Here is a 27233-nt window from a genome sequence, read left to right on the forward strand (position 1 = left end):
CAGTTGTGCCCCTCCTACCATCTCGTTGTGGCTTCCTCTTTGTCTTTGGATGTAGGGTATCTCTTTAGGTAGGTTCTAGTGTTTTATTGTCTATGGTTGTTCAGCAGTTAGTTGTGATTTTGGTGTTTTTGTATGAAGGAGTGAGCTCATGTCCTTCTACTCCCCAACCTTCTTGCAACTGTCATCCTGCACCCATTTTATATTCTAAAAATTTTATAGTTTTACAGATTACATTTTGGTCTTTGATCCATTTTGTGTTAAATTTTATATATGGTATCAGGTAGAGGTTTAACTTCATTATTTTTCCTGTGGATATCCAGTTATCCCAGGACGATTTGTTGGAAGACTGTTCTTTCTATTGAATAATGTTGGCTCCCTTGTCAAAATCTAGTTAACCATAGATGCATGGGCTTATTTCTGGACTCTCAATTCCATTGCATTGATATATATGACTGTACGTATGCCAGTACCACATGATCTTGATTACTGTAGCTTTGTAATAAGTTTTAAAATTGAGACGTGTGAGTCCTCCAACTTTATTTTTTTTGAGATTTTTCTGGCTATTCTGGATCCTTGCATTTCTATATGAATTTCAGGATCAGATTTTCCATTTCTGCAAAAAAAGAGGAGCTGGAATTTTGATAGGGTTTGTATTGATCCTGCAGATCAATTTGGAGAGTATTGTGATCTTAACAATAGAGTATATATTTTCTCTATATAAGATTGTGCCACCTGCAAATGGAGATAGTTTTATTTTTTCCTTTCCAATTTGTTGCCTTTTGTTTCTTTTTCTTGTGTAATTGCTTTGGCTAGAACCTCCAGCCATGAGAGGTTGAATAGAATCGATGAGAGCAGACATCCTTGTTTTGTTCCTGAGTTTAGAGGGATAGCTTTCAGTTTGTCACCATTAAGCATGATGTTAGCTGTGTGCTTTTCCTAAATGCCCATGATCAGGATGAGGAAATTCCCTTCTATTCCTAGTTTGTTGAGAATTTTAATCATGAAAATATGTTGAACTTGGTCAGTTGCTTTTTCTATATCTATTGGAATAATCTTGTGGATTTTGGCCTTTATTCTATTACTAAGGTGTATTACATTGATTGATTTCAAATGTTGAACCAAGTTTTCCTTTGGGGGATAAATTTCACTTGATCATGGTGTATAATCCTTTTCATATGTTGTTTGATTTGGCTTGCTATTATTTTGTTGAGGATTTAAAAATCTATATTAATAAGGGTTATCCCATAGTTTTTTGTTTTTTTTTTTCTTGTGACATCTTTGGTTTTGGTATCAAGGTATTCAATAATATTGGCCTCTTAAAATGATTTGATAGTGTTCCCTCTCCTATTTTGAGAGGGAACACTATCCAGCTCCAGCTCTTTTCAGATTACTGTTTACATCATATATCTTTTTCCATCCTTTTATTTTCAACCCATTTGTGTCTTTGGATCTAAAGTGTGTCTCTTATAAACAGCATACAGTTGGGTCTTTTAAAAAACTTATTCTCCCTGTCTCTGCTTCTTAGTTAGAGTGTTTAATCCATTAATATTTAACATAATTACCCATAAGGTAGGATTTACATCTGCCACTTTACTATTTTTTTTATATGTTTTATGTGATTTTTGTTCCTCTCTTTCTCCAGTACTGCCTTCCTTTGTGTTAAGTAGATATTTCTGGTGCACTATTTTAATTCCCTTAACCTTTCTTTTACTATATATTTTTGATTTATAGATAACAAAGAGAGTTACAAACAAAAACTACATATTTATATGTCTTCTACATGTACCTATGTTGCTACATTTTCTGGTACCCTTTATTTCTTTATGTGGATTCCAGTTATTATCTAATTCCCTTTTATTTCAGCCTTAAGAGCTCCCTTTAGCATTTCTTACAGGGCATTTTTTTCTAGCCTCACAGTCTAGACCCCACCAAAGGGTGGACACTGGTAAATTATCCCACACAATTTAAATTGGGATTAGAGAGAATTGACATCTTAGCAATATTGTATCTTCCTAATACAGGGACACAGTATGTCTCTTCATTTTATTTAGGCTTTTGATTTATCTTGTCAGCATACTGTGATTTTCAGCATGTCAAATATTGGACATATTTTTTCTTAGATTTGTACCTAAGAATTTCATGGATTTTGGAACTGTTATAAATGGGACTTTTAAGAAATATCAATTTCCACTTGTTTGTTGCTAATATATAGAAATACAATTGATTTGACCTTGTATCCTTCAACCTTACTAAACTCACTTATTCTAGTATTTCTTTTGTAGATTCTTTGGGATTTCCTATGTAGACTATCATGTCTGTTGTAAGTAGAGACAGTTTTATTTCTCCCTTTCCAATTTCTATGCTTTTTATTACTTTTTCTTACCTTGTTGCACCAGCTAAGGCCTCCTGTATGATACTGAATAGGAATGGCAAGAGCAGATATCCTTGCCTTTTTCCCAGTCTTAGGGGAAAACATTCAGTCTTCCACCAATACTGATATTAGTTGTAAGTTTTTACAGACATAATTTATCACATAGAGATGGTTCCCTTTCATTTCTAGGTTACTGGATTTTTATCATAAATTAATGTGAATTTTGTGAAATGCTTTTTCTGTGTCTATTGAGATGGTCATATGGTTTTTCTTCTATAGTCTATTGATGGGGTGAATTATAGTAATTAATTTTGAATGTTGAACAAGGCTTGTATTACCAGAATAAACGACACTTAGTCCTGATTTGTTATCCTTTTATATATTGCTGGATTCATTTTGCTAATATTTTTTGGAGTATTTTTGCATCTATATTTATATGCTTGAGTTAATATATAAAGAAGTATTAAGTACCAGAAGGACTTTCACTTCTAGTAAATGTACACTATGCAATTTGTAATAACTCTCCTGCTAAAGACAACTAAAAAGCAGGGAAACATGTTCATAAGATACCATTTATTTTACAGTTAAAAATGTCATTTTAAAAACAAGATAATATTCTTGGATCTGGCATAGATTTCTTTTCTCTATTTTTTCTAAAGGTAGACATAAATGCATTAACCTGCAACCTGCAGACTCTAGAGGAAAAGAATAAGCAACTGGCAGATCAAATTGCTTCCCTAGAACTTGAGCAAGCAACTTCTGATTACCATTGGGGGTATAAAAAGGTCAGTCTAAAGTAGCAATTAATGACTATGAGTTTTAAAAACCAATCAGAAATCAGGAGATGGGTTTCCTTCATTTTTTTTTTTTTTTTTTGATAATTATCACAAGTCTGAATAATGCAGGCTAAATATGTCAGAGAGCCCTACGGTATTCAGACAATAGAGGATTTAGGAAAACAAGAGTTTAAGACAGCCTTTAAATGTCTGCCTACACAGATGATCTATAATGCTGAAAAGCACCAGTATTTCTAACGTTTTAAAATATTTTCTTTTCCATAAATTGTGAGGAACGAACTTGTATTTTTTTTCTCTTTCTGACAGTTCCATCCATTAGGAAATCAGTAAGTTCGATTTCTAAAAGCTATTTGACAAGGTCAATCCATTACAAATAAATGGTAGAATTCTTAAAACATCTCCAGGTGAAAGAGATTTAAAGAGATGATTGTTATGTTAAACAGCTAATAAGTTTTCCATGTGCTTCTGAATGCTTGAGAAAGAATTAGCCATTGCTTCTATAACATGCAAATCATCTTTCAAAATTCCAAAGAAGGCCCTGATGTGAAGTCTGCCTTAATCTGAACTAAATTCTTTCAAACTCTGTCATAAGCTGCTCATTGCTTCAACTATAAAAAATTACAGAGACTAAATCTAAATCCTGGGACTTCCCTGGTGGTGCAGTGGTTAAGAATCCACCTGCCAATGCAGGAGACATGGGTTCGAGCCCTGGTCCAGGAAGATCCCACATGCCGCGGAGCAACTAAGCCCGTGCGCCACAACTACTGAGCCTGCGCTCTAGAGCCCGTGAGCCACAACTACTGAGCCCTCGTGCCACAACTACTGAAGCCCGCATGCCTAGAGCCTGTGCTCTGCAACAAAGAGAAGCCACTGCAATGAGAAGCCCATGCACCCCAGTGAAGAGTAGCCCCCGCTCACTGCAACTAGAGAAAGCCTGTGCGCAGCAACGAAGACCCTATACAGCCAAAAATTGGTAAATAAATAAAACTTAAAAATATATGTATAAATCCTCTTACATTTTCATGGCTTTAGAGCCAGACTATCTATGTTTCAGTTTTGGCTGTGACCTTGGGTGTGATCCTTAACCTCTCGGAGCCTGAGTTTCTTAATCTGTCAAAATGGGGATAATCATACTATTATTAGGAGGTTGTTGAGGTTAAGTAAGTTAATACATGTAAAGCATGTACAACATTGCTAGCATTTATTGAATTCTTAGTATCTCAACTGTCTCAGAAGAAAGCCTGTAAGTTCCTATCAAAGCAACAAGGTGCATTAGCTCTAATTTCTGGTACTGTCTCAAACCACGCCTCCCTCCCCCGAGATTAAAGGTTCATCCATGTCCTTTCCTGTTGGCCAGGCCTCAGCTGGGCTTATCCACCCACCTGGTTTGGGTCTCTCTGGAAGACCATATCTCAGTCTGCGTGATTCTTTTGTGCCTCTACTGCCAGTGAGCAGGCCTCTGGCCTTATCCTACTAGTGACTTTGACGGGTCTTGCAAGTGATTTGGTCAATGTTGATTCTTGCCTGCCCACAGCACCTCTTGATTAAGGTCTCCCAGTGATATCCCATACCTCAATTCCAGCTTATATGTCTATGCATAGAATCTTCTCTGACCAAGCCTGCCTGGAAGTGCTTCACTTGGCTGTATGAGTCTTGAGGAAAGAGGCTAAGAACTTTTTTTTTTTTCAATCCGAGCAATGTCATTAAACCTATTGCCATTCAATGCCGGCAGTATATTTTTGTTCTTCGAGAATTAACACTTAAAATTCTCAATAAAAACTACCCTCTAGTATAACCTCTTACTGATTTTTAGAGATATACATATGAATGTGTGTTGTGTATGCCACACCACAGATTAAAATTCAGACCTAGTTACAGTACTTGGCTCCATTTACTGTGTGACCTGGGCAAGTTCTTAACCTCTATGGCCTTCAGCACCAAGGGGATCTCCCCTAACTGTGGGGTTCCCACAGCCTACTGTGCATACCCATGTCAAAATAGTTACTACGTAAGTTAGAAATTGACCTGCTTATGCATCTGCCTTCACTCTCTTCTAATGCAAGAAGAGTAGTTACTCATCTGTATACTCCCTTGCCTACCATAGCGCCTAATACATAATAGGTGTTTAAGAAACGTCGATTGGGTAGAGCACAAAGAGGGTCATGTCTGTCTTACCAGGCTGTGAGGATTAAATGTCATACTGTGAGTAAAGTGCCCCTCACAGGGCCAACATATACAGTATACTTGTATAAATATCATTTCTTCTTTTTCTCACACTTTCTAATTTTAGGTTTATGTTTGCCATTTCAGCCTTTAATGACTGTGTAATTTTTAAAATTTTTTATTGAAGTATAGTTGATTTACAATGTTGTGTTAATTTCTGCTGTACAGCAAAGTGATTCGGTTATACTTTTATATTTTTAAATATTCTTTTCCATTGTGGTTTATCACAGGATATTGAATATAGTTCCCTGTGCTATACAGTAGGACCTTGTTGTTTATATATTCTATATATAATAGTTTGCATCTGCTAACCCCAAACTCCCACTCCATCCCTCCCCCATTCTCCCCTCCCCCTTGGCAACCACAAGTCTGTTTGCTACGAATGATGGTGTAATTTAAGTCTGTTACCACAGGCAGTCATGCAGGGAAACACAATGAGAAAAGATCCAAATGTGAGAAGGTTACTATTCCTGGGTTCAAGTTAAATGACTATTTGCCCCACTTCTCATTTGTATTTTAAACATACATTTTCAAATGGTAGCACCAGACAGAAATAGAATTAGTTGCACACACAACTAGGATTATAATGACTTGAAATTAAACAATGTATTAAATGTAGTATTTCTTAAAACTAGGATGACATTCAGTCAGTGTATACTTGTGAGGGTGACAGAGTTGGTTCCATTTGCGAGGGCCCATGTCATACTGGTTGTTAAACATTTTGAATAAAATTCCTACTTAAGAATCTACTTATAAAACAGCTTTACTAAGATGCTACTATCTCTTGGTTTTATGTATCCTTCTAACAGCTTCTGCTAACTTTTAGAGCTTACCCAGATTTTTAAAATTATTTTAGAAATCACTTTGTGGCTTACTGTTGATCCTTGTCAGCCTACCTTTCATATCTTAAGATAATTCTTTCTGTGTTAGCTTCCTGCTTTTCCAAGGAGTGATGTTTTAGTGCTTGAGTTAAAATGTATATTCTAACCATTAGCATTTTTCTTTGTATCCTGTTTCTCAGGTGATTCTCCAGTTTCTGTTTTGCTCTGTATATTAATAATCTTTATAGTATATTGCCAAGATTATTTAAGCAAAGGTTGCATTGAGTTCTGCATTCCACAACTCAGAATCTGAGACATTCACTCATTTAAGTGGTCTCTCTCTAATTTCTGGTGTTCCATCAATTTTCTTACGTACAGGGCCTATTTAAATAATCTGAAAACAGTAATTTAAGTTACTGCCTTAACATCTACTTTCCTTTAGCAACTGGAACAATTTATTTTTGTTTGTCATAAATTTAAATAAGTGACTGTGTCAAACAGTATCACATTTTGATTTTTCTTAGTTTTCACTTATCAGTGCATTAGTGTTCTCTTTGGTGGCAAAAAGGGGAAATTATTTTAAAAGTGTATTTGAAAGAGTAATAGAATTCTTTATGCCTTTGCCTAAAAGAGGGAATTTTATTGAGGAAAAAAGTGCCATTATTTTAAAAATTCTTGGACACATTTTATAAGAGACCCAGACTATCCAAGTTATTTAAAAAAATAAAAAGCCTTCCACATTCCAAGAAGGCAAGCAAAGTTATTTTTGAGTGTTTTTATTTGTAATAGCTAGCATATTTTTGGTTAAATCTAGCTCTTGACTTTTTATAAGCTAACCTACATTTTGCAACACATTGGGCACCTTGATTTATAGGACTTGGAACTGAATTTTAAGTTTTAAATAATTCAGCTTTTATGGTTATGGTGTAGCTTTGTTTTTGTAGCATTATTGGCCATCCTTGTGATATATTTTCTGCTGAAGGCTTGATCAAAACATAATCCCAAATGTTGCATTCATGGGATGATTTTACATCATAGTTTCCAAAATGAAAAATATTGTGGTAAAGGAGGACTGTATGTCTTCCACAGACAGAAAATTAATTGATGACTAATGTTATGATAATATATTATTACTAGCCTCCTATTTATTGATAGCAGTCTACATTTTCCTTAGGTTATTTTGAAACCAATACTTTATTGGTCTGAATGCTTTAAAAAAATATTTTCCTTTGCTTTAGTGGGAGCAACACACGATTGAAAGTGAATGGACCTAGAGTCTATTGTACAGAGTGAAGTAAGTCAGGAGGAGAAAGACAAATACCATATGCTAACACATATATGTGGAATCTTAAAAAAAATGGTACTGATGAACCTAGTTGCAAGACAGGAATAAAGATGTAGACATAGAGGGACTTCCCCAGTGGCTCAGTGGTTGAGAATCTGCCTGCCAACGTGGGGGACACAGGTTTGAGCTCTGGTCCAGGAAGGTGCCACATGCCGTGGAGCAGCTGGGCCCTGTTCTGGAGCCTGCAGGCCACAGCTGCTGAGGCCCGCGTGCCTGGAGCCTGTGCTCCGCAACGGGAGAGGCCACCACAATGAGAGGCCCGCGCACCGCAACGAAGAGTGGCCCCCACTCAGCGCAACTAGAGAAAGCCCGCGCGCAGCAATGAAGACCAGACACAGCCAAAATAAATAAATTAGTTCCTTTTAAAAAAAAATGCAGACATAGAGAATGGACTTGAGGACACAGGGTGGGAGGGGGAAGCTGGGGCAAAGTGAGAGTAGCATCGACATATATACACTACCAAATGTAAAATAGTTAGCTAGTGGGAAACAGCAGCATGGCACAGGGAGATCAGCTCGGTGGTTTGTGACCACCTAGAGGGGTGGGATGGGGAGGGTGGGAGGGAGGGAGACGCAACAGGGAAGAGATATGGGAACATATGTATGCATATGGCTGATTCAGTTTGTTGTACAACAGAAACTAACAGTATTGTGAAACAATTATACTCCAATAAGGATCTATTTTAAAAAAATTTTTTTAAAAAGTGAAACTTTAAAAAACAAAGTATGAATATGTATAAGTAGGTATGAAATAAATATTGATCTGATAGGACAAATGCCTAGATAGCCATAATAGTTAATTACCCACCGATCTAATATTGGGTATAAATTTTTATATTGAATGTGCAAAATTTTACAGTAGGACTAATCACTACTTATAATTTTTCCATAGGTTTTTATCAAGTCTAGAATGTCTAAAATGGCTTAATTCTTCTAGCCAAGACAACTACCAAGGAGAAAACTATGCTCCAGATTAATGTGACCTCTTAACAGAATATATGCTATCATGAAAATATTTTGAACAGGGGAAGAAATGAGTTACATGTTATACAGTAATCTAGTTTGGAATGTGTTTTTACTTTTATTTGGAAAATATTCACAATATTTAAAATGAAATAAAGTGCACTACAAAGAGACGAGTAAAGAATAGCTGTAACAATGTTGGAGATAGTGAGGAATGTCTCTTGTGTAAATTAATATCCCAACATATATGGTTTCATCTTTACAGACTAGCCTAAAGTTGAATATAAAACAAAAATCTAAATTCTTTGGCTTTAAATGCTGAAAAGGTCCTTTTGTTCTATTATTCACAGATTAAGCAAACGTAAACCAGAAATAGTGATTATGTCAACATAGGATATTTACCAACATTATTAAGACTTTGAACTTAAAATTTACTGGAAATGACCCATAGTGCAGCTGGTTGGCCTACGTGATTAAGAATTTGTGTTCTTAGTCACATTTGCTTGTGTGTGTATTATTCCTACAATGGACTTATGAAGATGATTTTGACATATGGCAAATATCAGTATTTCCTGTTATTAAGATGTAACACTGAAATTGATTATGGAAGGTGAAAATTTCTATATTCAGTCACTAATAGTGTTCCTGAAGTACCAGTAAGGTTCAAAATTTAGTCAAGAGAAAACTATTTTATAGTTATTTCCTCTGACAAAGTCTGAGGAAAAGAAAATAACTCATTATTAAAGGCTGTTTGAATGATTAAATATGTAATTTCATGAAATATAGAGACTTCAGTAATGTTTGTCCTAGATAACATTGTGTTGAGTACTTGATCAAACAATGTTGGAGTTTCCGACAAACATTTCTTTTGTTTTTTTTTTTCAGTTTTTTTTTTCTTTTTTTACTGTCTTTTACTATGGTAACTGAAGTATCTGCTATTGACCAAATGGTTGTGATCATTTGTAGCTCCCATTGTCTTAAATAACTACAATCACCCCTCAGTATCAGTGGGGGATTGGTTCTAGGACCCCCCAGATACCAAAGTCTGTGGATGCTCAAGTCCCTTATATAAAATGGTGTGATATTTGCATATAATCTATGCACATCCTTCCATATACTTTAAATCATCTCTAGATTACTTATAATACCTAACACAATGTAATGCTATTTAAATAGTTGTCAGTTTCCCGTGTGTGGCAAATTCAAGTTTTGCTTTTTGGAACTTACTGGAAATTTATTTTTCCTGAATATTTTTGATCCACAGTTGGTTTGACCAGTGGATGTGGAACCTGTGGATACAGAGGGCCGACTGCATATAATCCTCAAACTGCATATCTGCAACCACTGATAAAACCACCCCACATCTGGGTTAGGTTGCAGCTACAGAGGAATACTTGACATAACAAAAACAGAATTAGGAAACAAAGAACAACTGTGAGTCCTAAGGCACTCATATTTTCATTAACAGTCTCTCTACATGTTTCATATTATACTATGATCAGCTGTCTAAAGACAGACTAAGAGGTAGCAGTAGCAAATAAATATGAATCCTGGATTCATTACTTTAGAAATAGTAAGGGTATAAATACTTGTTTAAGAAAGAAAATGATTATTCATTCTATGCCTAGAGGTACTGGTACCTGTGTTTGCTTTATCAGCTTTCCCAACAGCAGGTGGAAAATGTCTTGGGAAAAATTACTGAGAGTAAAAATAAACTGGCCTATGAAAAGGGAAGACTACAGGTATGAGATTTCATTTTTTGAATTTTGTTTTCTTATTTTTTAATGCCAGTTGTCAAGCTAAATTTTGCTGGATTTTGAGAGGACTTTGCTCTGTCATTTACTAATTCTATAACTTTGGACAAGTTTTTAAGCCTCCCTAAGTTTGGTCCCTCATTCAAATCCAGGTGACTCCTATTTACACACCTATAATATAATACTGAAACCTAAAATTGTGAAGCCAAGGCTCATTTCTGTGACAGTATAAACTTTATTATAATTATTTTATGCATGGTCATTTGCTACCAATGTAGAAAGCCTATGTTCTCTCTCTCTTTATTGAAGTATAGTTGATTTACAGTATTACATTAGTTTCAGGTGTACAACAGAGTGACTCAATACTTTTATAGATCATATTCCATTTAAAGTTATTATAAAATATTGGCTATATTCCCTGTACTGAACAATCAGTCCTTGTAGCTTGTTTATTTTATACGTAGTAGTTTATACCTCTTAATCCCCTACCCCTGTTTTGCCCCTCCCACCTTCCTTCCCCCAACTGATAACCAATAGTTTATTCTCTATTTCTGTGGGTCTGTCTCTGTTTTGTTATTTTCATTGCTTTGTTTTATTCTTTAGATTCCACATATAAGTGCTAACATATAATATTTGTCTTTGTCTGACTTACTTCACTAAGTACAACACCTTTCACATCCATCCATGTTATTGCAAATGGCAAGATTTCATTCCTTTTTATGGCTGAGTAATATTCTCTGTCTCTCTCTCTCTCTATATATATATATATATGTGTGTGTGTATATATACATACACACATATATATACGTATATATATAGAGAGAGAGAGAGAGAGAATATATATATATATATTCTCACATCTTCTTTATCGAGTCATCTGTTGATATACCCTTAGGTTGATTCCATATCTTGGCTATTGTAAATAATGCTGCTATGAATGTTGGGGGTTTTTTTTTCCTAAAATAATGGGTTTATTGAGATATAATTCACATTTAAAGTGTACAATTTAGTGGTTTATAGTACATTCACAAAGTTGTGGAATCATTACCACTGTCTAATTCCAGAACATTTTCATCGTGCCAAAAAGAAACCCTGTACCCACTAGCAGTCATTCCCCATTCCTTCCCCTAGCCTCTGGCAACCACTAATTTACTCTCTGTCTCTGTAGATTTTCCTATTCGGGACCATGTTTAACTTCTTGAACTGTAAAAAAGAATTTTTTTTTTTTACCACCCCCCCTCCCCACCCGATGCTTTCCCCCCTTGGTGTCCATACGTCTTTTCTCTACATCTGTGTCTCTGTTTCTGCCCTGCAAACCGGTTCATCTGTACCAGTTTTCTAGGTTCCACATATATGTGTTAATATACGGTATTTGCTTTTCTTTCTGACTTACTTCACTCTGTATGACAGTCTCCAAGTCCCTCCACGTCTATACAAATGACCCACTTTCGTTCCTTGTTATGGCTGAGTAATATTCCATTGTATATATGTGCCACATCTTTATCCATGTGTCTGTTGATGGGCATTTAGGTTGCTTCCATGACCTGGCTATTGTAAATACTGCTGCAATGAACATTGGGGTGCATGTGTCTTTTTGAATTGCGGTTTTCTCTGGGTATATGCCCAGTAGTGGGATTGCTGGATCATATGATAATTCTGTTTTTAGTTTTTTAAGGAACCTCCATACTCTTCTCCATAGTGGCTGTATTAATTTACATGCCCACCAACAGTGCAAGTGGGTTCCCTTTTCTCCACACCCTCTCCAACATTTGTTGTTTGTAGATTTCCGGATGATGCCCATTCTAACTGGTGTGAGGTGATACCTCATTGTAGTTTTGATTTGCATTTCTCTAATAATTAGTGATGTTGAGCAGCTTTTCATGTGCTTCTTGGCCATCTGTATGTCTTCTTTGGAGAAATGTCTATTTAGGTCTTCTGCCCATTTTTGGATTGCGTTGTTTGTCCTTTTAATATTGAGCTGCATGAGCTGTTTATATATTTTGGAGATTAATCCTTTGTCTGTTGATTCGTTCTCCCATTTTGAGGGTTGTCTTTTGGCCTTGTTTATGGTTTCCTTTGCTGTGCAAAAGCTTTGAAGTTTCATTAGGTCCCATTTGTTTATTTTGTTTTTATTTCCATTACTCTAGGAGATGGATCAAAAAAGATCTTGCTGTGATTTATGTCAGAGTGTTCTTCCTATGTTTTCCTCTAAGAGTTTTATAGTGTCCGGTCTTACATTTAGGTCTCTAATCCATTTTGAGTTTATTTTTCTGTATGGTGTTAGGGAGTGTTCTAAGTTCATTCTTTTACATGTAGCTGTCCAGTTTTCCCAGCACCACTTATTGAAGAGACTGTCTTTTCTCCATTGTATATCCATGCCTCCTTTGTGATAGATTAGTTGACCATAGGTGCGTGGGTTTATCTCTGGGCTTTCTATCTTGTTCCATTGATCTATGTTTCTGTTTTTGTGTCAGTACCATATTGTCTTGATGACTGTAGCTTTGTAGTATAGTCTGAAGTCAGGGAGTCTGATTCCTCCAGCTCCGTTTTTTTCCCTCAAGACTGCTTTGGCTATTCGGGGTCTCTTGTGTCTCCATACAAATTTTAAGATTTTTTGTTCTAGTTCTGTAAAAAATGCCATTGGTAATTTGATAGGGATTGCATTGAATCTGTAGATTGCTTTGGGCAGTATAGTCATTTCCACAATATTGATTCTTCCAATCCAAGAACATGGTATATCTCTCCATCTGTTGGTATCATCTTTAATTGCTTTCATCAGTGTCTTAATAGTTTTCTGCATACAGGTCTTTTGTCTCCCTAGGTAGGTTTATTCCTAGGTATTTTATTCTTTTTGTTGCAGTGGTAAATGGGAGTGTTTCCTTAATTTCTCTTTCAGATTTTTCATCATTAGTGTATAGGAATGCAAGAGATCTCTGTGCATTAATTTTGTATCCTGCAACTTTACCAAATTCATTGATTAGCTCTAGTAGTTATCTGGCGGCATCTTTAGGATTCTCTATATATAGTATCATGTCATCTGTAAACAGTGACAGTTTTACTTCTTCTTTTCCAATTTGTAGTTCTTTTATTTCTTCTCTGATTGCCGTGGCTAGGACTTCCAAAACTATGTTGAATAACAGTGGTGAGAGTGGACATTCTTGTTCCTGATCTTAGAGGAAATGCTTTCAGTTTTTCACCATTGAGAATGATGTTTGCTGTGGGTTTGTCATATATGGCCTTTATTATGTTGAGGTAGGTTCCCTCTATGCCCAGTTTCTGGAGAGTTTTTATCATAAATGGGTGTTGAATTTTGTCAGAAGCTTTTTCTGCATCTATTGAGATGATCATATGGTTTTTATTCTTCAGTTTGTTACTATGGTGTATCACATTGATTGATTTGTGTATATTGAAGAATCCTTGCATCCCTGGGATAAATCCCACTTGATCATGGTGTATGATTCTTTTAATCTGTTGTTGGATTCTGTTTGCTAGTATTTTGTTGAGGATTTTTGCATCTATATTCATCAGTGATATTGGTCTGTAATTTTCTTTTTTGTAGTATCTTTGTCTGGTTTTGGTATCAGGGTGGCCTCATAGAATGAGTTTGGGAGTGTCCCTTCCTCTGCAATTTTTTGGAAGAGTTTGAGAAGGATGGGCGTTAGCTCGTCTCTACATGTTTGATAGAATTCGCCTGTGAAGCCATCTGGTCCTGGACTTTTGTTTGTTGGAAGATTTTTAAGCACAGTTTCAATTTCATTACTTGTGATTGGTCTGTTCATATTTTCTATTTCTTCCTGTTTCAGTCTCGGAAGGTTGTGCGTTTCTAAGAATTTGCCCATTTCTTCCTGGTTTTCCATTTTATTGGCATAAAGTTGCTTGTAATCTCTCATGATCCTTTGTATTTCTGCAGTGTCAGTTGTTAGTTCTCCTTTTTCATTTCTAATTCTATCGATTTGAGTCTTCTCCCTTTTTTTCTTGATGAGTCTGGCTTATGGTTTACCAATTTTGTTTATCTTCTCAAAGAACCAGCTTTTAGTTTTATTGATCTTTGCTATTGTTTCCTTCATTTCTTTTTCATTTATTTCTGATCTGATCTTTATGATTTCTTTCCTTCTGCTAACTTGGGGTTTTTTTGTTCTTCTTTCTCTAATTGTTTTAGGTGTAAGGTTAGGTTGCTTACTTGAGATGTTTCTTGTTTCTTCTTTTTTTTTTTTTTAAAGGAAGGAAGGTTTTATTTATTTATTTGTTTGTTTATTTATTTATGGCTGCATCGGGTCTTTCTTGCTGCAGGTGGGCTTTCTCTAGTTGTGGTGAGAGGAGGCTACTCTTTGTTGCTGTGCATGGGCTTCTCAGTGCAGTGGCTTCTCTTGCAGAGCATGGGTTCTAGGCATGCAGGCTTTAGTAGCCGTGGTCCAGGGGCTTAGTTGCTCTGCAGCATGTGGGATCTTCCTGGACCAGGGCTTGAACCCATGTTCCCTGCATTGGCAGGTGGATTCTTAACCACTGCACCACCAGGGAAGTCCTGTTTCTTCTTTCTTAAGGTAGGATTGTATTGCTATAAACTTTCCTCTTAGAACTGCTTTTGCTGCATCCCATAGGTTTTGGATCGTCGTGTTTTCATTGTCATTTGTTTCTAGGTATTTTTTGATTTCCTCTGATTTCTTCAGTGATCTGTTGGTTATTAAGTAGTGTATTGTTTAGCCTCCATGTGTTTGTATTTTTTTACAGATTTTTTCCTGTAATTGATATCTAGTCTCATAGTGTTGTGGTCAGAAAAGATACTTGATACGATTTCAATTTTGTTAAATTTACCAAGGCTTGATTTGTGACCCAGGATATGATCTATCCTGGAGAATGTTCCATGAGCACTTCAGAAGAAAGTGTATTCTGCTGTTTTTGGATGGAATGTCCTATAAATATCAATTAAGTCCATCTTGTTTAATGTATCATTTAAAGCTTGTGTTTCCTTATTTATTTTCATTTTGGATGATCTGTCCATTGGTGAAAGTGGAGTGTTAAAGTCCCCTACTATGATTGTGTTACTGTCGTTTTCCCCTTTTATGGCTGTTAGTATTTGCCTTATGTATTAAGATGCTCCTATGTTGGGTGCATATATATTTATAATTGTTATATCTTCTTCTTCGATTGATCCCTTGATCATTATGTAGTGTCCTTCCTTGTTTATTGTAACATTCTTTATTTTAAAGTCTATTTTATCTGATATGAGTATTGCTACTCCAGCTTTCTTTTGATTTCCATTTGCATGGAATATCTTTTTCCATCCCCTCATTTTCAGTCTGTATGTGTCTCTAGGTGTGAAGTGGGTCTCTTGTAGACAGCATATATATGGGTCTTGTTTTTGTATCCATTCAGCCAGTCTACGTCTTCTGGTTGGAGCATTTAATCCATTTACATTTACGGTAATTATCGATATGTATGTTCCTATTACCGCTTTCTTAATTGTTTTGGGTTTTCTATTGCAGGTCTTTTCCTTCTCTTGTGTTTCATGCTTAGAGAAGTTCCTTTAGCATTTGTTGCAAAGCTGGTTTGGTGGTGCTGAATTCTCTTAACTTTTGCTTGTCTGTAAAGCCTTTAATTTCTCTGTCAAATCTGAATGAGATACTTGCTGGGTAGAGTAATCTTGGTTGTAGGTTTTTCCCTTTCATCTCTTTAAGTATGTCCTGCCACTCCCTTCTGGCTTGCGGAGTTTCTGCTGAAAGATCAGCTGTTAACATTCTGGGGGTTCCCTTCTGTGTTATTTGTTGTTTTTCTCTTGCTGCTTTTAATATTTTTTCTTTGTATTTACTTTTGATAGTTTGATTAATATGTGTCTTGGTGTGTTTCTCCTTGGATTTATCCTGTATAGGACTCTCTGTGCTTCCTGGACTTGAGTAACTATTTCCTTTCCCATATTAGGGAAGTTTTCAACTTTAATCTCTTCAAATATTTTCTCAGTTCCTTTTTTTTTCTCTTCTTCTGGGACCCCTATAATTCAAATGTTGGTGCATTTAATGTTGTCCCAGAGGTCTCTGGATCTTTTCATTCTTTTCATTCTTTTTTCTTTATTCTGCTCTGCAGTAGTTATTTCCACTATATTATCTTCCAGGTCACTTATCCGTTTTTCTGCCTCAGTTATTCTGCTATTGATCCCTTCTAGAGAATTTTTAATTTCATTTATTGTGTTGTTCATCACTGTTTTGTTTTCTCTTTAGTTCTTCTAGGTCCTTGTTAAACGTTTCTTGTATTTTCTCCATTCTATTTCCAAGATTTTGGATCATCTTTACTATCATTATTCTGAATTCTTTTTCAGGTAGACTGCCTATTTCCTCTTCATTTGTTAGATCTGGTGGGTTTTTACCTTGCTCCTTCATCTGCTGTGTGTTTCTCTGTCTTCCCATTTTGCTTAACTTACTGTGTTTGGGGTCTCCTTTTCACAGGCTACAGGTTCGTATTTCCCATTGATCTTGGTGTCTGCCCCAAGTGGCTACGGTTGGTTCAGTGGGTTGTGTAGGCTTTCTGGTGGAGGGGATTAGTGCCTGTGTTTTGGTGGATGAGGCTGGATCTTGTCTTTCTGGTGGGCAGGTCCATATCTGGTGGTGTGTTTTGGAGTGTCTGTGGCCTTATTATGATTTTAGGCAGCCTCTGTGCTAATGGATGGGGCTGTGTTCTTGTCTTGCTAGTTGTTTGGCATAGGGTGTCCAGCACTGTAGCTTGCTGGTCGTTGAGTGGAGCTGGGTTTTGGCGTTGAGATGGAGATCTCTGGGAGATTTTTGCCGCTTGATATTACGTGGAGCTGGGAGGTCTCTGGTGGACCAATGTCCTGAACTTGGCTCTCCCACCTCAGAGGCACAGGCCTGACACTCGGCTGGAGCACCAAGACCCTGTCAGCCACACAGCTCAGAATAAAAGGGAGAAAGAAAGAAAGAAAGAAAGAAAGAAAGAGAGAGAGAGAGAGAGAGAGAGAGAGAGAGAGAGAGAGGGAGGGAGGGAGGGAGGGAGGGAGGGAGGAAGGAAGGAAGGAAGGAAGGAAGGAAGGAAGGAAGGAAGGAAAAGAAGAAGGAAGGAAGGAAGGAAGGAAGGAAGGAAGGAAGGAAGGAAGGAAGGAAGGGAGAAAGAAAGAAAAAGAAGAAGGAAGGAAGGAAGGAAGGAAAGAAAAAAGAAAGAAAGAAAGAAAGAAAGAGAAAGAGGTAAAATAAAATAAAATAAAGTTATTAAAATATAAAATAAAAATAATTATTAAAAAAATTTTTTTAAGTAATAAAAAAAAGAAAGAAAGAGGAGAGCAACGAAACCAAAAAACGAATCCACCAGTGATAACAAGTGCTAAAAACTATACTAAAAAAAGAAAAAACAAAACAAACCAAAAAAAACGGACAGACAGAACCCTAGGACAAATGGTAAAAGCAAAGCTATACAGACAAAAATCACACACAGAAGCATACACATATACACTCACAAAAAGAGAATAAGGGAAAAAATATATATATATATCGTTGCTCCCAATGTCCACCACCTCAATTTGGGATGATTCGTTGTCTATTCAGGTATTCCACAGATGCAGGGTACATCAAGTTGATTGTGGAGATTTAATCCGCTGCTCCTGAGGCTGCTGGGAGAGATTTCCCTGTCTCTTCTTTGTCTTTCTCTCCCAGAGTTCAGCTCTGGATTTGGCCCTGCCTCTGCGTGTAGGTCGCCTGAGGGTGTCTGTTCTTTGCTCAGACAGGACGGGGTTACAGGAGCAGCTGATTAGGGGGCTCTGGCTCAGTCAGGCCGGGGGGAGGGAGGGGTACGGATGCGGGCCGAGCCTGCGGCAGCAGAGGCTGGCATGACGTTGCACCAGCCTGAGGCGTGCCTTGCATTCTCCTGGGGAAGTTGTCCCTGGATCACGGGACCCTGGCAGTGGTGGGCTGCACAGGCTCCCAGGAGGGGAGGTGTGGATAGTGACCTGTGCTTGCACACAGGCTTCTTGGTGGCTGCAGCAGCAGCCTTAGCGTCTCATGCCCATCTCCGGGGTCTGCGCTGATAGCCATGGCTTGCGCCCGTCTCTGGAGCTCCTTTAAGCAGCGCTCTTAATCCCCTCTCCTCGCGCACCAGGAAACAAAGAGGCAAGAAAAAGTCTCTTGCCTCTTTGGCAGCTCCAGACCTTTTCCTGGACTCCCTGCTGGCTAGCTGTCGCGCACTTTCCCCCTTCAGGCTGTGTTCATGCAGCCAACCCCAGTCCTCTCCCTGGGATCTGACCTCCGAAGCCGGAGCCGCAGCTCCCAGCCCCTGCCCGCGCTAGCAGGTGAGCAGACAAGCCTCTCGGGCTGGTGAGTGCTGGTCGGCACCGCTCCTCTGTGTGGGAATCTCTCCACTTTGCCCTCTGCACCCCTGTTGCTGCACTCTCCTCCATGGCTCTGAAGCTTCCCCCTCCGCCACCTGCAGTCTCCACCCGCGAAGGGGCTTCCTAATGTGTGGAATCCTTTCCTTCTTCACAGCTCCCTCCGACTGGTGCAGGTCCTGTCCCTATTCTTCTGTCTCTGTTTGTTCTTTTTTCTTTAGCCCTACCTAGGTACGTGGGGAGTTTCTTGCCTTTTGGGAGGTCTGACGTCTTCTGTCAGCATTCAGTGGGTGTTCTATAGGAGCAGTTCCACGTATAGATGTATTTTTGATGTATCTGTGGGGAGGAAGGTGATCTCCGCGTCTTACTCTTCCGCCATCTTCTCTGGACTGATGTTGAATTTTGTCAAATGTTTTTTCTACATCTGTTGAGAAGATCATGTGATTTTTATCCTTTCTTTTGTTAATGTGGTGTATCACATTGATTAATTTGTAGGTATTAAACCATCCTTGCATCCCTGGAATAAATCCCGCTTGATCACAGTATATAATCCTTTTTATAATTGTTGAATTCAGTTTTCTAATATTTTGTTGAGGATTTTTGCAACTATATTCATCAGAGATGTTGGCCTGTAATTTTCTCTTTTTTTGTGGTGTCTTTGTCTGATTTTTGGTATCAGGGTAATCATAGGCTCATAGAATGAATTTGGGAGTGTTCCCTCCTCTTCAGTTTTTTGGAGTAGTTTGAGAAGGATAGGTATCAGCTCCTCTTTATATTTTTGGTATTGATAGAATTTCCCTGTGAAGCTGTCAGGTCCTGGACTTTTGTTTGCTGGGAGTTTTTTTGTTACTAATTCAATTCCACTACTAGTGATCAGTCTGTTCAGATTGTCTCTTTCTTCCTCATTCAGTTTTGGAAGATTGTATGTTTCTAGAAATTTATCCATTTCTTCTAGGTTGTCCAATTTGTTGGCATATAGCTGTTCATAGTATTCTCTTCTGATGTTTTTTTGTACCTCTGTGATATAAGCTGCAATTTCTCCTCTTTCAGTTATTATTTTGTTCATTTGTGTCTTCTGTCTTTTTTTCTTAAAGAGCCTGGCTAAAGGCTTATTGATTTTATTTATCTTTTAAAAAAGCCAGCTCTTAGTTTCATTGATCTTTTCTATTGGTGTTTTTTTTTAGCCTCCTTTTCATTTATTTCCTCTCTGATCTTTATTATTTCCTTCCTTTTGCTGACTTTGGGCTTTGTTCTTTTTCTAATTCCTTTAGATGGTATGTTAGGTTGTTCATTTGAAATTTTTCTTTTTTCTTGAGGTAGTCCTGTGTCGCCATAAACTTCCCTCTTAGGACTGTTTTTGCTGTATCTCGTAGATTTTGGAAAGTTGTGTTTTTATTTTCATTTGTTTAAAGGTATTTTCTGATTTCCTCTTTGATTTCTTTACCTACCCATAGGTTTTAATAGCATGTTGTGTAGTCTCCACATGTTTGTGTTTTCCCATTTTTCTTCCTGTAGTTGATTTCTAGTTTCATACCATTACATTCAGAAAAAAGTGCTTGATATAATTTCTGTTCTCTTAAATTTGTTGAGACTTATTTTATGGCCTAGCATGTGATCTATCCTGGAGAACATTCCATATGCATTTAAATTTTATTTATTTTTTATTTTTTTAAATTTTTGTCTGCATTGGGTCTTCATTGCTGTGCGCAGGCTTTCTCTGGTTGCGGCACGCGGGGGCTGTTCTTCGTTGCAGTGCATGGGCTTCTCATTGCAGTGGCTTCTCTTGTTGTGGAGCACGGGCTCTAGGTGCACGGCCTTCAGTAGTTGTAGCACGCGAGCTCCAGAGCGCAGGCTCAGCAGTTGTGGCGCATGGGCTTAGTTGCTCTGCGGCATGTGGGATCTTCCCAGGCCAGGGCTCAAACCCGTGTCCCCTGCATTGGCAGGTGGACTCCCAACCATTGTGCCACCAGGGAAACCCCCATATGCATTTAAAAAGAATGTGTATTCTTCTGTTTTTGTATGTAAAGTCCAGTATATATCTGTTAAGTTCAACTGGTCTAATGTGCCATTTAAGACCACTGTTTCCTTATTGATTTTCTGTCCATTGATGCAAGTGGAGTTTTAAAGTCCCATACTGTTATTGTATTGTTGTCATTTTCTCCCTTTATGTCTGTTAATATTTGCTGTATATGTTTAGATGCTCCTGATTAGGTTCACCTATATTATGTACATATATGTTAATGAAAGTTAATCCTATTCTTGTACAGATCCCTTTATTATTATATAATGCTGTTTGTTGTCTTTTGTTATAGACTTTATTTTAAAGTCTACTTTGTCTGATATGAGTATTGCTACCCCAGCATTTTTTTCCTCTTCCATTTACATGAACTGTCTTTTTCCATCCCCTCACTTTCAGGCTGTGTCTGTGTCTCTGAGATGAGTCTCTTGCAGGCAGCATATAGATGGGTCTTCATTTTTATCCAATCAGCCACCCTATGTCTTTTGACTGGAGCATTTAGTCCATTGATATTTAAAGTGATTATTGATAAGTGTGTACTTATTGCCATTTTGTTACTAGTTTTCTGGTTGTTTTTATAGTTTGTCTCTGTTATTTTCTTCTTTTACTTCCTTCCCTTGTGGTTTGATGATTTTCTTTAGTGGTGTGCTTGTATTCTTTTCTCTAGTTTCTGTGTATCTATTGTAGGTTTTTTATTTGTGGTTACTGTGGAGTTCATATATGTTGACCTAGAACTTTATGTGCTTATTTTAAACCGTTAGTCATTTAAGTTCAGATACATTTATACACTTTTAAAAAGCTACATTTTTTATTCCCCTCCCCCACATTGTGTGTTTTCAATGTCATATTTTACATATTCATGTCTATCCCTTAACTTTTTATTGTAGTTATAGTTGATTTTATAATTTTTGTCTCTTAATCTTGTACTAGCTTTTTTAAGTAGTTGATCCACAACCTTTACCTTATATTTGCCTTTACTAGTGGGATTTTTCTTTCCTATAAATTCTTCTTGTTGTAGCCTTTTCCACTTAGAAAAGACCCTTTAACACTTGTAACATTAGTTAGATGAACTCTCTTAGTTTTTGCTTCTCTGAGGAGTTCTTCATCTCTCTTTCAATTCTGAATAATAATTTTTCTGGGTAGAGTATTCTGGCTTGTAGGTTTTTCCCTTTCAATACTTTAAATATATCATGCCACTCCCTTCTGACCTGCCAAGTTTCTATGGAAAAATCAGCTGATAGCCTTACGGAGGTTCCTTTGTATGTTACTCTTTATTTTTTTTTTCTTGCTGCCTTTAAAATTCTCTCGTTAACTTTTGCCATTTTAATTATGATATGTCTTGGTGTGGGTCTTTTTAGGTTCATCTTATTTGGAACTCTTTGTACTTCCTATACCTAGAAATCCATTTCTTTTTTCATCCTAAGGAATAAATATTTCCAGCCATAATTTCACCAAATACATTTTTAACCTTCTTCTCTTGCTCTTCTCCTTCTAGGACCCCTAAGGTGGGAATGTTGTCCCAGAGGTTCCTTCAACTATCCTCATTTTTTTTAATTTGTTTTTCTTTTTGCTCTTCTGAATTGGTGATTTCCAATATTGTATCTTTCTGATTACTTATGCATTCTTCTGTATCTCCTAGTCTGTTATTAATTCCTTTTAGTGTATTTTTCATTTCAGTTATGATCTTCAGCTCCAACTGGTTCTTTTTTATATTTTCTAGTCCCTTGTTAAAATTCTTACTCTGTTCATCTATTCTTTTCCCAAGTTCAGTTAGCATTCTTATTACTAATGCTTTGACCTCTATATCTGGTAAATTATTTATTTCTATTTCGTTAGTTGTTTTTTCAGTGGTGTTTTTTGTTCTTTTGTTTGAAATAAATTCTTTTATCTTTTCACTTTGTTTGACTTTCTGTATCTCTAGGTAAAAGTTACCTATCCCAAACTTAAAGGGGTGTCCTTGTGTGGGAGTGTCCCTGTGCAGTCTGCTCGTGTCCAGTGGCTTTGTTGGGGGAGCTGAATCTGAAGTGAGCACAGGGTACATCTTCCCCCAGGGTGTGCTGGCAGTTACCACCTTGGTGGGAGGTAGGACCAGAGACGAAGGGGCTAGAGCCAGAGCCAGGTGTGAGCTGGCACTTCTCCTATGCTCACTGGCTATAGCCACCCTATCAGGTGTAGGGCCAGGTATCAAGGTGCTGGAGCAGAAGCCCTAAGGGTCAGGTCCAGGGTGGTTTTGTTCCCTCTTAAGTGTGCACTCCCCCTCCCCTCCAGCAATGGCAGCCTTCGCCCTAGTGGGCAGCTCCTTCAGGGCAAAAGGGTCCAGAGTAGGTGCCTGGTGTGGGCTGGGGTATGCACTGGGACGGTCCCAGCACATCAGTAGGAGTTACAAGTAGCTCCTGCCCCACCACTTCTGCACACACTGGTAATGATTGCCCTCACCCTATTCAGATGCAGGGCCCAGTCTGAACCGCTCCATCTCCCCCAAGTGCTTATCCTCCCTGACAGTGGCAGCAGTGGGGAGCTGCTCCAGAGCAAGAGGGGCTGGAGCTGGCATCCGTGCAGGCTAGGGCAGCTGTTGGGGTGGTCTTGGGAAACCGACCAGAGCCCCAGGCCATTTTTAATCTGTTTCCTCTACCTTGTTCCTGGGAGTAAGCAAGCGTGTGTGCACTGTTCAGGAGCAGAGTCTCAGTTTCTTACAGCTCTCTGGTATGTCCCACTGATTTTCAAACCAGCTAGTGGGATTCATCTTTCCATTGTTGGTCCCCAGGACTGGGGTTCCTAATATGTGGTTCAAGCCCCAAAATCTCCAGGGAGGATCTCTGAACCTGTGATATCCCCTCCTCTTCTGTATCCCTACTAGGGACATAGGTCCCGACCTGATCACTTCTCCCTTCCTACCAAACTCTGTGGATCTTTCTTTGCAGCCTTGGTTGTAGACATCTTTCTGCCAGTCCCCAGTTTGTTTTCACTGAGAGCTGCTCCACATATAGATGTATTTTTGATTTGTTTTTAGGGGTAGGTGAACTCAGCATCATCCTACTCCACCATCTTGACTCCCTCCATTGCACATGTTCTCCTTTTTGCAGAATTTTTATAACATTCCTAAAAAGAAATAACCCTGGAAATTGAGATGCAAGGCAATAGAATTGACTTGTGCATGAGATGATACTGTTCTTTCACTCCATGTGGGTCCTCAGAGCAGGAAGCTTGCCACTAATAAGGCTAGACCTGCCTTAAACCAACTTCAGTAGAAACACTGAAGTCTAAATTAGTGGTTCTCAGCCTTAGCTACACAGTAGGCTCCCCTGGGGAATTTTAAAAACTCTTTATGCCAGGAAGTATGTGATGTCTGCCATTTACTTTGAAACGAACCATTAAAAAAAGAAAAAAGAAAATAGTTTGATAGATCGATAGAGGAAATGATGGATGGATATATGATAAGTAAGTATAAAAATGTTAATGGTTGAATTTGAATGGCAGGTGTATGCACATTTCAATTTTTCTGTATATTTAAATTTTTTCATAATAAAATATAAAGGGAAAACTTCCCATGACCGGGCTTGCACCCCAGAGCAATTAAATCAGAATCTCAGGGAGTAAGTCGTAGGCTTCAATACTTTTTAAATCCCCGGTGATTCCAATGTGCAACCATAGTTGCGCACCACTGGACTGAATGGTATGAAGTGAAGTCTGGTTAGGCTTGGCAGCTATAGAGCTGACTGAATAAGTAATCTCCCTAGAGATTTGCTGAACACCTTAGTGTTAATCTTATCTCATCTGCCCAAGGGACTTACCATAGGGTTAGCAGACAAGATCCAGCCCAGAAATGGCAGGTGATCTGAAACGCAGTTGATAAACCATGGTTGTGAAACAGTATGTTGTCCAATAAAAAGATAAAGCTATTTGGCCACTATTTGTGTGCTTTTAATTAATATTTTCCAGAGGCAGCGATGCACTTAAGTATAATCATCTTTCTTTTGTAACCTTGCACAAGTCTTAGTTTTCTTGTTTCATCTTATTCACCTATGAAGTGAGCTGGGGAAGTACACCTCTCTTATTTACTTCTCACTGGGAAAGGTGATCAGTGTAATAGGCTGGGTATATACTTTCTCCTTTGTGACACTAATCATCTCATAGAAGCTGTGGCCCATGATTTTGACCTGCTTTTAGCTTTCCCAAGAGAAATGAAGTATATTTCTAAGTGTGTGGGAAAAATCTTAAATACTCATAGCCAAATCTTAAACCCTTGAAGCCAAATTTTAGCTGGGAGTGGAATACATTTTAAGATTTATTAGTGAGTCTGATGTTACCTATCTAACCTTTTAAACCTTGATTACATGTTAGAGATCATCCTTATAATCTTAAGGAAAATACATGCCTTTTTTTCTGCCCATATTCCTGTAATAAGGGCTGAAGCTTTTTGATAGCCTTTGAAAGGTGAAACACTTTTGAAACTATTGATTCACTGGTGTTTTTATGTCATGCCTTGGGTTGGCACATTCCAAAAGGCACTGACCTCACCAGCCCAAGGGAAAGTGCTCTTATATAGCACATTATTCTTTTTTTTTTTAATTGACAATCTTGTGTTAGTTGCTGGTGTACAGCAAAGTGGCTCAATTTTATATATATGTGTGTGTATATATGTTCTTTTTCATATTCTTTTCCATTATACTTTATTTTAAAATATTAAATATAGCTCCCTGTGCTACATAGTAGGACCTTGTTGTTTATTTTATACACAGTAGCTTGCATCTGCCACTCCCAAACTCCTAATTTATCTTCCCCCCGCACTTTCTCCTTTGGTAACCGTAAGTTTGTTTTTTATGCCTATGAGTCTGTTTCTGTTTTGTAAATAAGTTCATTTGTATCATATTTTAGAGTCCACATATAAGTGATACCATATGGTATTTTTCTTTCTCTGTCTGACTTACTTCACTTAGTATGATAGTCTCTAGGGCCATCCATGTTGCTGCAAATGGCATTAGTTCATTCTTTTTTATGGCTGAGTAATAGACCATTGTGTGTGTGTGTATATATATCCATATATATATACATACACACACATCTTCTTTATCCATTCATCTATCGATGGATATCTTGGTTGCTTCTATGTCTTGGCTATTGTAAATGTATACCATATTACTCTCACAAGGTAATCTAAAAGAAGAGCTACATATTAAATATAATCAAAACAATAGTCTGCTGTGTGTTCTCTCAATTGGATTATAATCGATTAAAATATCACATATGAACCATATTAGATAAAATATTACATTGTCAAAATTGACTTAATGATGTAAATACAGGGTTTTAGGTTTTAATGCAGACTGTCAGAAACTGTCACCTCACAAACATGATTTCAGTTTCATATATAGTGCTGTATACTATTGCATTATCTAAATATGCCCAAATGTATTTATCCTTTCTTTTTTTTTTTTTTTTTTACAGGGAACTCAATTTATTCCCTCTACCTGCATTTGTATCTTTCACTGAAAATTATTATTATTATTATTATTTTAAATTCAAACAGAAAGTCACAAAAATTATAATCATCCTCATCAGTTCACTCAGTCCCATGTAATTAATTTTTTTTTCATCTTGATCTTTTGTTAGCACTTTTATGAGTTCATCAGTTTTTCATTAGAGTTCTGAAAATGCTTTTTCACTCAGTTCAGCAGTACAGTCAGTTACCAGAAACCTGTACTTGTCAGAGTCTTTTCCATGAATTCCTTGAAGATGAAACCCTTTTATAGGAACATATTTGCAAAAGCATCAGAGTACACCCAGGACTGTCTGTAAATGACAAAAGACTTAAAAATGACCACGGTTAAAGATTTGATGAAAGTTCATAATAATGCAATTGACAAGGAAATTTAGTTATTTCTGAGATATACATTTTAAAGTGATAACTAGAATTATGACTTATAACATTATACCAGAACATATAAGATTTTTAGAAATTTCATGTAATGTCTGAAACCTTTATATTAGCATATTTCCATACAAATAACCCAATGAAAGTTTAGTATTAGTTGTTTTGTTTGTTTGTTTTTTTGTACTGCAGGTTCTTATTAGTCATCAATTTTATACACATCAGTGTATACATGTCAATCCCAATCGCCCAATTCAGCACACCACCATCCCCACCCCACCGCAGTTTTCCCCCCTTGGTGTCCATATGTCTGTTCTCTACATCTGTGTCTCAACTTCTGCCCTGCAAACCGGCTCATCTGTACCATTTTTCTAGGTTCCACATACGTGCGTTAATATATGATATTTGTTTTTCTCTTTCTGACTTACTTCACTCTGTATGACAGTCTCTAGATCCATCCACGTCTCAACAAATGACTCAATTTCGTTCCTTTTTATGGCTGAGTAATATTCCATTGTATATATGTACCACTTCTTCTTTATCCATTAGTCTGTCGATGGGCATTTAGGTTGCTTCCATGACCTGGTTATTGTAAATAGTGCTGCAATGAGCATTGGGGTGCATGTGTCTTTTTGAATTATGGTTTTCTCTGGGTATACACCCAGTAGTGGGATTGCTGGATCATATGGTAATTCTATTTTTAGTTTTTTAAGGAACCTCCATACTCTTCTCCATAGTGGCTGTATCAATTTAC

General features: G+C 37.4%; 1 protein-coding gene across 9 annotated transcripts in view; it reads left to right on the plus strand.

Moving 5' to 3' along the window:
• Nucleotides 1-27233, plus strand: part of CCDC150 (coiled-coil domain containing 150) — a 98205-nt gene that overhangs the window by 38429 nt on the left and 32543 nt on the right. For 6 of the 9 annotated variants that reach the window (XM_082467003.1, XM_082466994.1, XM_082466997.1 and 3 more), the window contains 2 exons: nt 3031-3156; nt 10178-10261. The exons of 2 other annotated variants lie outside the window; for them this stretch is intronic. In XM_082467003.1, coding sequence (XP_082323129.1) covers nt 3031-3156; nt 10178-10261 — 210 coding nt within the window. The remainder of the gene's footprint in view (nt 1-3030; nt 3157-10177; nt 10262-27233) is intronic. One more of the 9 variants, XM_082466998.1, reaches the window with a different exon arrangement.

This window comes from Balaenoptera physalus, assembly GCF_965194825.1.
Source record: "Balaenoptera physalus genome assembly, chromosome: 6".
Taxonomy (NCBI): Eukaryota; Metazoa; Chordata; class Mammalia; order Artiodactyla; family Balaenopteridae; genus Balaenoptera; species Balaenoptera physalus.